General features: G+C 53.1%; 5 protein-coding genes across 5 annotated transcripts; 4 read left to right on the top strand and 1 right to left on the bottom strand.

Annotated features, from left to right (window-relative positions):
- Window positions 1–281: 281 nt before the first annotated feature.
- J4E92_008503 (uncharacterized protein) lies at window positions 282–1,823 on the top strand (the record flags this gene model as incomplete). The annotated part of the gene is made up of 3 exons (XM_051499855.1): window positions 282–881; window positions 1,000–1,201; window positions 1,429–1,823. 3 exons carry the CDS (start codon window positions 282–284, stop codon window positions 1,821–1,823), a joined length of 1,197 nt encoding a protein of 398 aa, XP_051349868.1.
- Window positions 1,824–5,586: 3,763 nt separating this feature from the next.
- J4E92_008502 (uncharacterized protein) lies at window positions 5,587–7,892 on the top strand (the record flags this gene model as incomplete). Its single annotated transcript, XM_051499854.1, has 2 exons — window positions 5,587–6,195; window positions 6,246–7,892. 2 exons carry the CDS (start codon window positions 5,587–5,589, stop codon window positions 7,890–7,892), a joined length of 2,256 nt encoding a protein of 751 aa, XP_051349867.1.
- Window positions 7,893–8,217: 325 nt separating this feature from the next.
- On the top strand, window positions 8,218–9,234 carry J4E92_008501 (uncharacterized protein; the record flags this gene model as incomplete). Its single annotated transcript, XM_051499853.1, has 2 exons — window positions 8,218–8,727; window positions 8,782–9,234. The coding sequence occupies 2 exons, from the start codon at window positions 8,218–8,220 to the stop codon at window positions 9,232–9,234; spliced, it is 963 nt and encodes a 320-aa protein (XP_051349866.1).
- A 324-nt stretch (window positions 9,235–9,558) lies between these two features.
- On the bottom strand, window positions 9,559–10,198 carry J4E92_008500 (uncharacterized protein; the record flags this gene model as incomplete). The annotated part of the gene is made up of 2 exons (XM_051499852.1): window positions 9,559–10,107; window positions 10,154–10,198. 2 exons carry the CDS (start codon window positions 10,196–10,198, stop codon window positions 9,559–9,561), a joined length of 594 nt encoding a protein of 197 aa, XP_051349865.1.
- A 240-nt stretch (window positions 10,199–10,438) lies between these two features.
- J4E92_008499 (uncharacterized protein) lies at window positions 10,439–15,009 on the top strand (the record flags this gene model as incomplete). Its single annotated transcript, XM_051499851.1, has 4 exons — window positions 10,439–10,748; window positions 10,801–10,904; window positions 10,957–13,814; window positions 13,869–15,009. The coding sequence occupies 4 exons, from the start codon at window positions 10,439–10,441 to the stop codon at window positions 15,007–15,009; spliced, it is 4,413 nt and encodes a 1,470-aa protein (XP_051349864.1).
- Window positions 15,010–15,105: the final 96 nt, after the last annotated feature.

Genomic DNA, 15,105 nt, shown 5'->3' with positions numbered 1-15,105 from the left:
ACCACACCGTCTGCAAATCATCCGCGTTTAACTTCCACGCTACCCACGGCCTGACCACATTGCTTCTCCGGTTTTCTGGCTGTGCTTCTCTTGGCTCGACTGAGGCTACGTCTTTATACGCCCTAGCTGCCTGTCTTCCACAGACCGCGGCAAATCATCCGAAGACGGTTTGCGACGGACATATCTCTGCAGCCATCCCTCCTCGTGGGCGCACGCATCCAACCATCCAACCTCAGCTTAGAGCCTAGCTACCCTCGACACCTCGCCAATCTACACAGTCTATGGACGCACGGCAAGCAGACTACCCGCAGTCAGGTTTGAGCTCGCCCTACCCAACCTTTCCTGAATCAGCTTCTGAGGGAACCTCTGCAGATCAAGCATCTGCTGCGCAATACCCTCCCCCGGGACCAGATCCTCGCTCCTCCAACCTCACCCCCAATTCAGACTACAGTCTGAATCCTTCGTCGGCTCGATCAGGGTCGTTTCCGGATTACATTCAACGTTCGTATCAACCCGGCGCTCAAGGGCAAGCACCCGGTGGTATGGCGCAACAACAGAGTCCGTCAATGCCTCTCCCAGATGGTCAAGCAAATGGCCATCAATCACCACAACAACTCAAGTCTGACTCGGATGTTCCTATAGATCCATCAATCGCCGCGCAGACGAGCCCAACATATGCAAGCCACCAGCAGCAGTACTCGCCTTACACACCTCACCACGACATGCAGCATTACCCAGGGCAGCCCCAAACTCCCATGGGGTACCCTTCGCGACCTGAATGGGCAGGCCACTACCCTCAGCCAGGTATGCACTACGGGCATCCTGCGACTTCTGGGCCACCTGCGCCTGCAATGGTCTCTCCAGTTCAGCGACCACCCACTGTAAGTAAATCTAGCTTCGCATTTCAACCAGCTAGCCGGCACGCGTCGCATGCGCGTGTTGTCGCGCTACTCGTTTGTCACAACGTGGTCGAACCCTTAAACTGACCATCACAATTAGGGCGGACATCCGCTATCCACAGTATACTCATTTGTACCCATTCCTGGCGCACAACAACATAAACGACCACGTCGGCGCTATGAAGAAATTGAACGCATGTACAAATGCGGTTGGAATGGTTGCGAGAAAGCATATGGTACTCTGAATCATTTGAATGCGCACGTCACAATGCAATCGCACGGCGCAAAGCGCACTCCTGAAGGTATGTTCTTTCCATTTCATGGGACATCAATTGCTGTTGTAGTTGTGGCCCTTGCAAAACTAGTGCGCTAGGTTGGCCCTTGGGATCGTGCTGGCGCAGCGCCATAATGGTCGTGTCCCCGCTGCACTGGGTAGCTTCTCATGACGGAAGCTAATAGCTGTCGACCCATGCCTAATTCTCTTGGCGTCTTAACACTCCTGATATACGATGCTAACTTCACCTTACAGAGTTCAAAGAAATCCGAAAAGAATGGAAAGCAAAGAAGAAGGAGGAAGAGGCTGCACGCAAAGCCGACGAAGAGCGACACCGCGCCGACGTGCAGCAGCGCGCTCACGAAGGAGGCGCTCCTGAAGCGCCTGTCTATGGACAGATGCGACAGGCGGTCGGCGTCCCTGGTCAACCTCCTCAACATCCCCAACTTCCTCCCATCGGGTACCAACCTGCAGCCTCTGGCAACAGCACTGCTCCTCAGTACGGCACGCAGAGTCCAGGTCTCCCCGAGGGCATGGCTCAGTATGCCACCCCCAACAGCAATGCGTACAACAGTCCAAATAGTAACAACAGCAGTTACCCCCAGTCGCCCTACGGACAAAACCCGCAAATGTACCAGCAGAACCACTAGGAACGTCCTGCCAGTCCAGAAGCCGACCCCTTCGATGACCTGTTTAAAGACGATTAAGATGGTCAAGATTCAGGTATACCAAAAGCGCACTCGCTTGCTCCGTCGCATAGAGCAAGCGAGTCTTGACGACTTTCCTTACGGTGGTTCTTTGCCTATATGTTGCGAGCCTATGCAACAGTTTCAGCATCTTTCCTATGGGGCGGTGCTTGCATTTCCATTTGGTGGCGGCTGTATGTTTCTAATTGGTTGTGTTCACAACGGAGGTTACTTCAGCACCGATGCTCGGTCTGAAAATGGTCTAACGATCGATGTCGGGGAGTTGCTACAATGTCTCGAGAGATACCATGAAAGTGAGGGTGAGGATAGCTGTTCGAACATACGTTATGCAGGTTGCGTTATCGGTTTTCCTCTCATCTTCCATCACTTCAAGAGGCTTTCCAAAATCCCGAAGACAGACCTGTTCATATTGGGGGCTAGAACCATTGCATGCAAAAAGGCGTTTGAAACAAGAAACAATCTACCTATTACTCTTCATCTGATCGCTCATTTGCTCTCATGTTTCGCTTATCGTGTGATCTTCTTGGGAACATCGCTGGGCATCATTGGAGCCTCTGTTTCCGCTTTTGTGTCCTCGCACAGGCAACGTGGAACAAACCAATGTGAAGTTGACTCTGGGTCACCATGATACTACCCGTCGGCTTTTGCCTCCAACTCCGGTATCGTGTACTTCACACGATGTATAGTCGCATGATCAGACGGTTCCGCTTGAAGCTAATCAAAGGGTGCGGAAAGATGACGCTGTGACTGAAGCGTACCGTTCCCCAACCAAGACATTGCCGTGTACGTCTATATCACGTCGTGCCTTGTACTGCACTGTCGCCGTACTTGCCCGACTGTCTGCATGTCTCGTTTAGTTCATGATTGATGCGAAGGCGCTCCATGGCCAGACCAGATTGTTTTGGACGTATTCAAGACATCTCAGCGTCTGTGCGTGTTTCAAGGCTCAGCATAGATAGATGGGACTTACAGGACGTGCCTCGCTTCTCTACACTCCAAGGCTCTAGCACCACATGCATGTCCATGCCCTCGCAGCGGTGATCAGCTCCTCACTCTATCACTCGCATGCCTGCCGCCACGTACGCACACACACTGCAAGACCACTGAACTGCCCGAGCATCCCCCCGTCTCGGATTCAGATCGCATCGAGGCATCAGACCACAAATGCTCAAAAACTGACCGCGAATATCTCAAGTGTCACCTCACTCGAGTACACGACTTATTCTGCTGGCTCCGACCTGCGTGCTGATTCGCCCGGGGCAGGGGTGTCATGTAGAATAATCTGAACGCGAGCAGCCAATCGATTGCACATGGCCATGTCGCAACATAGTTGGAGGCAGGTTGTATTACGCCGGTGATGACGCATAGCACACATACCACAATGAGGAGGGCAGGCTCGTATTCAGGGTCAATGGAAAGTACCGCCTGGGTTCGACTGAGTTCTGAGGCACACTCTTCGTATCGAATAGGGAAGGAGCGGAATGTGGGTGGGAATGGCACAAGGAATTATGGCTGCATGATGGTTGTATAGTCAAAATATATTAATTGCATGCCGATATGGCACTCGACATTTGCATGCGAGAATAGCGACACAAGCGGAAGCTCGGTGTGTCGATGGGAAGTGTATGCGTGTGGTCGTCTCGCGTGCAGTAAGTGTGCCTGTGGGTGATTTTGTGTAACGAGAGACAGCCGCCGTGAGCGCTGATAGGACGGCGAGAGTGCATATTCGCTGTTCAATATTACCGAGAATAAGAGGGGAGGGGCGTATGGCCTGTTACTCCGTGTCATCGATTACGATTGCACGAAGCAATCCTCGGATCACTTTTGCTTGGTCATGCGAGCGTTCGCGCCCTGACGAACGGTCCGCTGGGGGCAGGAGAGATGCATTCGATGAATGGCTGGCGAAGTTTCCCACACACTCTTCTCCACTCACGAAAAAAGCAAGCTCTATCTTGGAGAACGGTGGCGCATGGACTGTTTCCTGCCGCGGCACGCTGGGTCAAAGATTCCGATGGTGATCGTGTTGGGCAATGTCATCCGAATGCGCATGAGTGATGACGCCTCTTTCTGGGTCCCTCACCGGCAAACCGCCGCGCCAAAGGAAAGAAAATTCTGCAGCAAATTGCCAGGATGAGCGACTCAACAAAGAAGCTGGGCATAGGCGACGTCGATGATTATCGCAGCGACTTCCGCAGACGATGCACATCGAGATGCGTACATTGAACGCGAAGCCGACTAGGAATTACCATCGACACGCTAGCATCTTGCAAAGGCACATCTGCACGATCGCCGTCTAGTGGCACATCAGACCGTTGTCCGATCAAACTACGCTGATGCTCCGAGCGCTGGCCCTTGGGTTGCTTTCTGGGCGCGCCGTTGCAAAGGGCACTGGGGTAGCGGGCTTGCAAGCTAGCCAGGGGAGTGGCAGGCGCTGGCTGGCGTGGCAGACATAAACGGCGCCGCCAGTCCATGACTGACGGCGGAAACTAGCAGGATGGTGTGCATGCGCTCGCTGTGCTACTATCGCTGGTTAAGGCATGGACGTGTCAAGGGCTGGGTAGCACATGTTACACAGCAGTAGCCTGGGCTGAAGGATTCGGTCCCGATGCCACGAGGGGACGAGGGTCCTGGATGTGGGCGTGCATCTACTGGCGCTGTGCCACCGTTGGATCTTTGTTCGTCAGACAACGCGTCAAGGCAAATGAGCATGCCGGTCTACCAATCGTGAGGTTGCAGATACACACGATAGACCGTTCAGGTCATAAACGGTGGCCGCAGACGGATCTGTCTTGTGCACCGCTTCCAAGCACCCACAACAACAGCAACCACCTCACACGCAGCACAGGCACAGCAGTCTCGCCTCGTACAGGACACAAGCAACAGCGGCGCAGATTCCCGTCCATACAATGCCAGCGTCGCCTCACACGAAACTAATCACGCAATCCTCCCTGCAACAGATGCCAGACGTACGGGCCCTGTAGCACCTAAACAGCCGACTACCAGGCTTACCTACATGATGGCCCTTTTGAACCCTGATCCCGCCACGTCGGGCTCTGCTGTGAAAGGGCAAATTCTCTGGTGCTCGGTGTGCATGTTCATCTCACCGATGATGATGCTGGACGAGCATTACTTGTGTATGATATCGACGAACGTCTGATGTTGCCAGATTTCAGCAGTGTTAGTAAACAAAGCGAAAACATCGGCCGAGACGCATGTGTACTCAATGGGCGGTATTGCGCTAGCACCAGACCCTGCCGTACGCCAGACATTATGCGACAGTGTTAGTTTGCTTGCTTGCTAGGTCGCTGGGGTTGGAAGGGAAGGATCAAAGTAAGCCCTATGATGGTGGTGCGCCTGGCTGGCTCTGGCTCCCGCGATATAGCGTTGATTCGGCTCCAGAGGCTCGGAGGCGCGTAGTGTAGGTTCAGCCTTGTTGGCGGTAGGCATGGTTTGCTGCTAGAGGGGCGCGGGAAGTCTGACCTAGGCTGGGTTGCTTCTTCGCGTGCGGAGTGGACGTGCTGGAGGCGGCGCGGTTCATAGCGGCATACCAGACCTGCTAATGTGCTAACGCCGTCTTGAGTAGCACGCGAGTACACAGATGAGGCTCCTCTTCGGTTCGGGCGATCCGGTCTCGGGTCATCACGTGCTGGCGTGTTCGGCCCGGAGATGGGGCGCTACCGAGTGGGCAACTTTTCCAGACTAGAACATGCCACGCCATTTGTCCATAACGAACCGCTCTCTCGACCTGATGCTGAACTGCCGTGCCTGTCTTTGGCGATGCATACAGGCGCTCGATGTCCCGGCCACCAATGCGCACCGCCTCCGTCGTAGCGGAAATTTACTCCTCCACCCGAACCAGCAACGGCTGCTATCCTCCCACGGTGCCACCAACGCGGAGAGTGAGGGGTTGACCGTTTCGCGCGAAACAGGGGGATTCAACCGGGATGGAGAGGACCACTTCAAGAAGTCGGCCTTCGCGGCGAACCGGAAGAGGAGGGAAACTACAGCGCTGCGACAGTCGTCGGCACGCCAGCCAGACGACGAGACACCCAATCTAGCGAGGCTCGGCCGGCGAGACCCGTCCATGTCTGATAGCGACTGGAACAGGAGGAAAAGAGAGCTGCGTCACTTGCAGGATCCGCTGGAGCTGGCGACGTTTGTGAGGAACGAATTGAAGAAAGACAGAGTGGAAGAGATGCTGCAGTTGGTGCGCATGGCGAGCCACTCCATGCAGTGCATTGTCAGCTGGAACCACATCATTGACCACTACCTGGCCAAAGAGAGGGTCAATGATGCGATCAAGGTCTACAACGATGTACGCATAGCCTGCGCGAAGACATGAGGGGTAATGCTGACTTGCCACAGATGAAGAAGCGCGCGCAATTCCCAGACTCCTACACGTACACGATTCTTCTCAGAGGCCTCTCGTGGAATGCGCATACATCCGGCGTTCTTAGCAAAGCCCTCTCCATCTACCACTCGCTCTCCGCACCGAATTCCCGAGTCGAGCCATCGATCATGCACACGAATGCTGCGCTGAGAGTGTGTGCAAGAGCAGGAGATATGGATGCCTTGTGGGGTGTGGCTGGGAAGATACCAGAGAACGGGCCAGCAGCAGCCAATGCCATCACATACATCACCATACTCAACGCTATACGGCAAAATCTGCTGATAGATGCGCCCAAAGGAGAGAGCGAGGAGGAGACGGCGGCAAGGAAAGAGCGCGGCATCATGGAGGGGCGGCGCATGTGGGAAGATATCGTTGGGAGATGGCGACGTGCAGATCTGGCTATTGATGAAGAGCTCGTCTGTGCGATGGGAAGATTGCTATTGATCGGCAGTCGACCGCGAGACTGGGACGACGTGCTCTCCTTAGTGGAGCAGACAATGGACATACCTCGACTTGTTCCTCGATTAGGCTCAGTCGAGCGACAAAGTGCTGGCCTTCCACGCGTGCGAGCACCAAACGTACCGAAACAATACCGTATCGATGACGACCATCTCTCTCCAGATAACGCCCCAACGCGTGGTGACGAGTTCCTTGCTCTGACGCCTCAAGGCGTCGGCAGTGCAGTATCAAATCCTCTCATCTACGTTCGACCGGGCAACAACACGCTTTCCTTGGTCCAAGAAGCATGCCAAAAGATTGTGGCGAACAAGGCCGCGCAGGAATACTGGGACCTCTTGACCGACCCAACAACGTACAAGATCACTGCTGATGTGAACAACCTCAACATGCGTCTGCGCAATCTCCGTCAGAATCGTGCCTCTAGTGCTGCAGTGCTGCTCTTGCAACAAGACATGATGGACAAGGGTATCACGCCCCCGCCTGGTACATTCAGAATCGCAATGAGTACATGCGTTCGCGACAAGAACAACCACAACTCGCTCAAAAATGGAGGTCAGATCTTGCAGATGATGTCCAAGATCTTGGAAGACGCAGATCCCAAGACCGTCACCATGTATGCTGGACTTGCAGTCTCATTTCCATTGGCTACAGGCGCGGATTTTATCGATGCACTCACTCTACTTGACCCCCTCGTGAAGAACATCCGTCTTCAACTGACCATTGGTGCTGGACAGACGAACTATGGGCGTCGCGGCCCGCAATACTTGAAGGGCGAAGCGAGACAAGACGCCATTGATGCGCTGAAGAAAATACAGGGCGTATACGATAAGCTACTGTTTTCGAAACTTATTGCTGAGGAGTCAAAGAGTCCGTTTGAAAAAGAGAGAGCCAGGCTCTCCGCGTTCATCCAGAGGGTTATGTTCAAGGGTGGGCAGGCGAATGCAGTGCGTGGAGAGCCACCTGAAGAGGCCGATCCACACGGATATCTGCAAAATGAAGACGGGCAAAGCGAGCAAGGCGATGAACGACCGTCGTGGAAGAAGGAATGGACAAGGCCACTAGAGAGACCTTCGCGGCCAGCCATGCCAGCAAAGCCATTCGAGCGAAAGAGGAGACCCCGGTCATTTAAGGTTGATGAAACGGGAGAGCTACGGGATATGTAGGCTACGACAATAACGAGGCGTTTCCTCTTAGCAAGAGCATTCTACACTTTTCTTGTACAGTATCATTGTATCCTCTAGTTGAAATACATAGCTCCTAAGACACTGCGGCTTTCTCATCGCTTCAGGACCATTCTTTTGTACTAGGGAGTTGCTTTCTTCTAACATTGATCTCTCCCACAATACCTAGGTATGATTAAGCTGGCACGTGCACGTCCCAAAACTACTCGAACCTCCGCGCTTCGCCGCACGCCCTCGGCTTCTCACCACCATCGCTCGCACACCAGTCCACACCCGATCACCTACTTTTGAAGCCAAGCCCTACAAAATGGGTAACGACGGTGGCTCGATTCCCAAGCGCAGCGAACTCGTTAAAGAAGCCGCCAAAGCGCTCACAACCGCTCAAATCAAGGAGGCGCAAACCGAACAACAAGAATACGCCTGGTCCACCGATCCTCTTACGCGCAAACCTCTCGCTCGTCCTGTGGTTTCAGATGCAGCTGGCGTTTTGTACAACAAGGACTCCATTATTGAGTTTCTTCTGAAGGACGACGAGGATGCAGAGAAGGCGGAGATGAAGAAGGTTGGGGGTGTGAAAGATTCAGAACTGGGCACGTTCGGGGATAGAGTTAAGGGGCTGAAAGATGTCGTGGAGGTGAAGTTTGAAATCGAGGAGAAAGATGGTGGTGAGGTGCAGAAGACTTTGGGAGAGAAGTGGAAGTGCCCGATCACAGGCGAGAGGCTAGGACCGGGGAGCAAAGCCGTCTATGTTGTTCCTTGCGGACATGCATTTGCGGGAAGTGTCGTCAAGGAAGTTGCTGAGAGGGCGTGTTTGGCAGTACGTACCAATTGGACTTTTGAACCTGAGGCGCGATGACTGACCTACTTCCAGTGTAACGAACCGTACGCAGAGAACGACATCATACCTATCCTACCTACCGCGGCGACCGATATCGCACGATTGAACCTGCGTATGAAGACCTTGAAGGAAAAAAGCCTGACACATGCGCTCAAGAAAGCACCCGGCAGCAAGAAGAAGCGGAAACACGGCGATGCATCTGCCGCCGAGAACGGCACTGCGAAACCAACATTATCAGACGAAGATAAAAAGTCAAAGAAGGAGGCTGCAGCAAAATCTACAACAACGGCGAATGACGGCATCAAGAACTCTGCCACAGCCTCATTGACGCGAAAAGTCCTTGAAGAGCAGGAAGAGCGCAACAAAAGGAGGAAGATGGCTCAGAATGACAACGTGAACAGTCTGTTCAACAAGAAGGAGCACAAGGCATCGGCAGGAAATAGTGCGGATTATATGACGAGGGGGTTCAGCATTGGGAAGAAGTGAGCTGATCATCGTGGAGAGGCAGACATCCAGGGTGCTTTTGGCAGGCACATGATGGCACTGAGGGTGTGTCGATAGAACAACAGTAAATACATGATACCCTGCGATGAAAAATCGCAACCTTTACATCTGGTCCTTGACCACGGAAGCTGATCCTGTTTTGGCTGAAGCGAGAAGACGGGCACATCAACTCAAGGTTCTCAAGGTGATGTGCAGTAATGAAGCCAAATATCTACGGTTACGAGTCGTTTAAACCCATGATGGAGTGTTTATTACAACGAAGTGTTTTTAATAATATGTCTTATGAAGCTATTACTAGAACCCCTTTCATTCTTGTGGCGATTCTTTTGTGCTCACTGGTGGCAGAAAGAACGCTTCACGATAGTACCTCGCCTCCTCAATGCTCTCCAGAATGTCTGCACGTGCTTCATGCAACATCTTCTTTCGTGGTATCTTCTTCAAAGTAGCTTTGGGTGCCCATCTACGAGCAGCCTCCTTGATGCTGCTGACGTCCATGATCCGGTAATGAAGGTAGTCGGTGACAACCTTGTAGGGCTGCTTGACGAGGAAAGACTTGTCGGCGTGTACAGAGCTCCCAGAAAGCAAAGCAGTGCGGCGTTCAGGTACGAATTTCTTGATGTAGGCAAGTAGCCCTTCTGCTGCTTCTTCGGCAGTGGTGGTGGAATCGATGCAGGCTTGAGTCAGACCCGACTGACCGTGATGGCTAGTACACCATTCGCCCATAATATCGAGCTGCTCCTTGTCGTGATGTATTACGGCTTCATAGCCAGTTTCGTCAAGGATGTTGAGGTCTGCATCAGTGACGAATGCGGCGAGAGACATGATGGTGTCATTGTCAGTGTTCAGGCCGGTCATCTAACAGGGTCAACGAAATACTGCAACAAATCTCGATCAAGCCTACCTCACAGTCTATCCAGACCAGAGGGGCTTTAGAGACTGTCGCCATGATGATGGTGGGGTGTTGAAGGGGCATTGTAGCGGGCAAGTAATAGATTGTACGAATTCGGGTAGTGGCTTGGCGCGCTTAATTGACTGTCCGTCGCGTCGCGTGCACGGTACTAGCGCGTCGCTCCTGCACTTTAACCTGTCGTCCCGCCAGCCCTCCAAACACGCCCACGAAAGCACCCGATACCCCAATTTCTTCACTTCGCCTTTTGCTCGCATACCCTATACGTTATAATTCATCATGTCGCGTGTAGGGAAGAAGACTGGCGCTGCCCTACTAGCCGAATTGCGAGCGAACCGCGCGGCGGGCAAGACGCGTTTGTCCACATACGAAGTCGCCGAAGAGGAGCAATTGTACGACGAGGTCGACGAAGAGGGGTACAAGAAGATTGTGCGGGGAAGACTGGATAAAGATGACTTCGTCGTCGGCGACGAGGGCGAGGGATACGTTGATGACGGCAGAGAAGAGTGGGATGACGGACAGGGTCAATACCACTATGCTGCCACGGATAGCGAAGAAGACGACGAGCGGCCCGCCAAGGGCAAGGCTGGTATGGTGTCAATCATCAAGCGTACGCACGACTTACAGCTAACGCGTGATAGCCAAGCGGAAACGCGAAGAAGACGAGGAGAAGCGAAAAAAGATCGACAATGGCATCAGCAAGTACTTCAGTGCGAAGAACGCTGCAAAGGCACCTAAAGCAAAGGTATAATACTGTAATACATCACCCCACCCAATCTCAATGCTAATGCACCCAGCCTGTTGCCACCGCCGCCGACAAGGACTTCATGGAGGACCTGTTAGGCGAGATGAACACAAACCCCGTCCGCTTATCCACGAACCGAATGCGACCCGTCAAAACAGGGGCACGCCGAAAAACACGCGTACTTTCACCTCCTATCTCGGAGAACCGACCGGCTCCGACTACAAGGCGAAGCAATGATTCAGACGCACACATGCCAGATACACCACCGGCAACGAATGCATACGTCGACGATGACGACCTCCCCGTACTCGACGATGATCAGCCTATGAGCGACCTCCCACTACAATCGTCACCTGTCGCCAAAGCCGTAGAACGAAGAGCACAGCCTGCGATCAAACAAGAAGAAGACGAAGATGACCTCATGGAGGTTGCTCAACCCACGACACATCTTGGTGTGCCAATCACCAGTGTCAACATGGCGGGTAGGCGACCGATAGCAAAGCTCAAGAAAGAAGACTATCCCACACCCGCCAGCTCGTCGCCCGTTGCACCTTCTTCAGCACCTGTCGATGCTTCTTCCTGGAACGACGTTACAAGCAAGCTCAACGTTATGAGCAGCCCCGCTCCAGCGACCACTGGCATGGGCAAGATACAACCACAGGACGCGGTGGAAGAGGATGGTAGCTTACGCATGTTCTGGATTGACTACACCGAAATCAACGGTAGCTTGTGTCTATTCGGCAAGGTCAAGGACAAGAAGTCGGGCAACTACGTCAGTTGCTTTGTGAAGGTCGATAACATCCTCCGAAAGCTATATTTCCTACCCCGTGAATACCGTCACATCAGAGGGGTAACCACCGACGAAGAGGTTGGCCTGAGCGATGTATCAGACGAGGTTGACTCTATTATGAGCAAGCACCGCGTAAATCTACACAAGATTAAGCCGTGTACTAGGAAGTACGCCTTCGAGTTGCCCGACATACCAAAGGAAGCCGACTACCTGAAGCTCCTTTATGGATACGACAAAATGCCACTATCCTCTGATCTAAAGGGTGAAACATTTTCTCACGTCTTCGGAACCAACACATCCCTTTTCGAGCAGTTCGTGCTCTGGAAGAACGTCATGGGACCGTGCTGGCTCAAGATTGATGCTCCCGACTTTGGTTCTGTTGCAAACGCTTCTTGGTGTAAGCTTGAAGTTGCAGTCAGCAAGCCCAACAACATAACAGTCGTCAGTGCGTCGGACAATCTTGACGCACCCCCAATGACACTCATGAGTCTCTCCCTACGGACTACTTTCAACGCGAAGGACAACAAGCAAGAGATCTTGGTCGCCAGTGCTATGATCTACGACAACTTCTCCTTGACCGACACGACACCCGTGGACCAGATGCAGTGCAAGAGCTTCACCATTATGCGGCCGAACGGCGCAGCTTTCCCAGTAGGCTTTGACAAAGAAGTGGAGAAGGTTAAGGGCAACATGTACATGAAGAAGACTGAGCAGGAACTTCTGAGCCTGCTGATGGCGATGTTCCAGCGGCACGACCCGGACGTCCTCGTCGGACATCGCTTGGACGACGTGGATTACAGCGTTTTGCTAAGCCGTCTGCGTGAAAAGAAGACACCGGGATGGCACCGCATTGGGCGACTCAAGAGAAGCGACTGGCCCAAGAGCATGGGCAAGGGCGGCGGAAGTTTCTTCGCTGAGAAGCAACTAGCTTCTGGCCGCTTGCTGTGTGACCTGGCTAATGATCTCGGAAAGTCTCTGATGCCCAAGTGTCAATCGTGGAGTCTTGAGGAGATGGTCCAGCTTGGGCTCAACAAGCGACGTGAAGAGCTCGACAACGAGGCCGCGCTCAAGACTTGGGCGACGACGAAGGAGGGTCTCCTCAACTACATCAAGCACTGCCAAGCCGACGCCTACTTCATCGCTGCGATCTCGATAAAGGTGCAAATGCTTCCACTCACCAAGGTTCTCACCAACTTGGCGGGTAACTCCTGGGCCCGAACACTGAGTGGAACTCGTGCCGAACGTAACGAGTACATTTTGCTCCACGAGTTCCACAAGAACAAGTACATTTGCCCGGATAAACAGTGGGGCAAGAGCAAAGTAAAGGCCGAGGAAGAAGCAGCCGAGGGCGAAGAAGGTGCGGATGCCAAAAAGAAGGACAAGTTTAAAGGTGGTCTTGTCTTCGAGCCCGAGAAGGGTCTCTACGACAAGTTTATTCTGGTCATGGACTTCAACTCCCTTTACCCCAGTATCATCCAGGAGTTCAACATTTGCTTCACCACCGTCGAACGATCCGATCTCTCGGAAGATGACGACAAGGTGCCCGAAGTCCCCACAAACCAAGACCAAGGTATCCTACCGCGCCTTATTGCTACACTCGTCTCACGACGTCGCGAGGTGAAGAAGCTCATGAAGGCCAAGGATGCCACTCCAGATGAGTTGGCAACTTGGGACATCAAGCAAATGGCTCTGAAGCTCACTGCCAACTCTATGTACGGATGTTTGGGATACACCAAGTCTCGATTCTACGCTCGACCACTCGCTATGCTCACGACATACAAGGGTCGTGAGATTCTCCGCAAAACCAAGGACATGGCCGAGGAGAAGGCATTGCGCGTCATCTATGGTGACACTGATTCCGTCATGATCAACACAAACGTCGATAACATTCAGGATGCGCTGAAGCTGGGCAACGAGTTCAAGAAAGAGGTCAACGACAGCTACAAGCTTTTGGAGATCGACATCGACAACGTCTTCCGCCGTATCCTGCTGCATGCGAAGAAGAAATATGCTGCCATTAACATGGTCCCTGTCGATGGCAAGTACATCGAGAAACTCGAAGTCAAAGGTCTCGACATGAGGCGCAGGGAGTACTGTGCTCTGTCCAAGGAGACATCAACGTAAGTTCTCCAGCCTACGGAGGTATATATAACGGCGTACTAACAATGCTATAGGGAATTGCTCAACTTCCTACTTAGTGGTGAAGATCCTGAAGTAGTCGTTGAGAAGATCCACAACCACCTTCGCGAGCTGAGCAAACAGATGCGCGAGTACGCCGTTCCAGCTCGCAAGTACACCATCTACACGCAGCTCGGAAAGAACCCCAAGGAGTACCCCAACGGTAACTCGATGCCCTCTGTCCAAGTCGCACTTCGCCTTCAAGCCAAGGGTAAACACGTCAAGGCCAAAGATGTCATGAGCTTCATCATCACAGGTGAATCATCTGGCTCGGCCGAGAGCGCAGCAAAGAACGCATATCCCGTTGACGAAGTTTTGAAAACCGACAGTGAGCTGAAGCCCGACATTGACTACTACCTCCACAAGCAAATTCTGCCACCAGTGGAGCGTCTCTGCGCGCCCATCAGCGGAACAAACATCACTCTCCTCGCAGCGTGTCTTGGCCTTGACACATCCAAATACCGTGTGAGTACCGTTTCAGGAGGCGCACAACAAGACACCGAAATCCACCCTCTGGAGTCACAGATCCCAGACTCTGTGCGCTTCCAATCATGTTCGCCGCTTTGGCTCCGCTGCCGAGGATGTACGACAGTATTCCCATTCCAAGGCCTCTCTTCGACATCACCAACGTCGGTATCGTTGCAGACCATCTCGCACAGTGGTATACAATGTCCTGCTGAAGGCTGTGGGAAGATACTACAGAACATCAGTGTAGTGGCTCAGCTCGAATCCTCCATCCGCCAAGTTCTCGCTTCCTACTACGCAGGTCACGTTGTATGCGACGATCCCCAGTGCTCAAACCGGACGCGAAGTATATCCGTCTATGGACACCGGTGTCTTGGTCCAAAGGGACTCGCTCGAGATTGCTTGGGCAAAATGACCTACGAGATCAAGGAGCGCGACGTCTGGAACCAGCTGTTATACTACCAATCCTTGTTCGACGTCGACCGTGTTGGTAAAATGGATGGTGGTGTCAAGACGGAAGACATGGAGAGGAAGGAGAAGATCAAGGTACTGGCTGAAGTCAACAGAGAGAGATTTGGCACGCTGAAAGGTGTGGTGGAGCGGTGGTTGGAGAGGAATGGAAGGCAGTGGGTGCAGATGGATAGCCTGTTTTCTTTTGCGCTTAAGGCATAGGCGGTTTGGTTTCGCAAAGGCGTAGCATAGGCGATGCATGATCGTCCGGGCGCGCCGTGGGGTTCATCTGGTTCTGGATCATGACGGTGTTTTGCA

The sequence above is a fragment of the Alternaria infectoria genome, assembly GCF_024043175.1.
Source record: "Alternaria infectoria strain BMP 0036 chromosome Unknown scaffold_17, whole genome shotgun sequence".
In the NCBI taxonomy this organism is placed as follows: Eukaryota; Fungi; Ascomycota; class Dothideomycetes; order Pleosporales; family Pleosporaceae; genus Alternaria; species Alternaria infectoria.
This window is presented reverse-complemented; position numbering and strand designations above follow the sequence as displayed.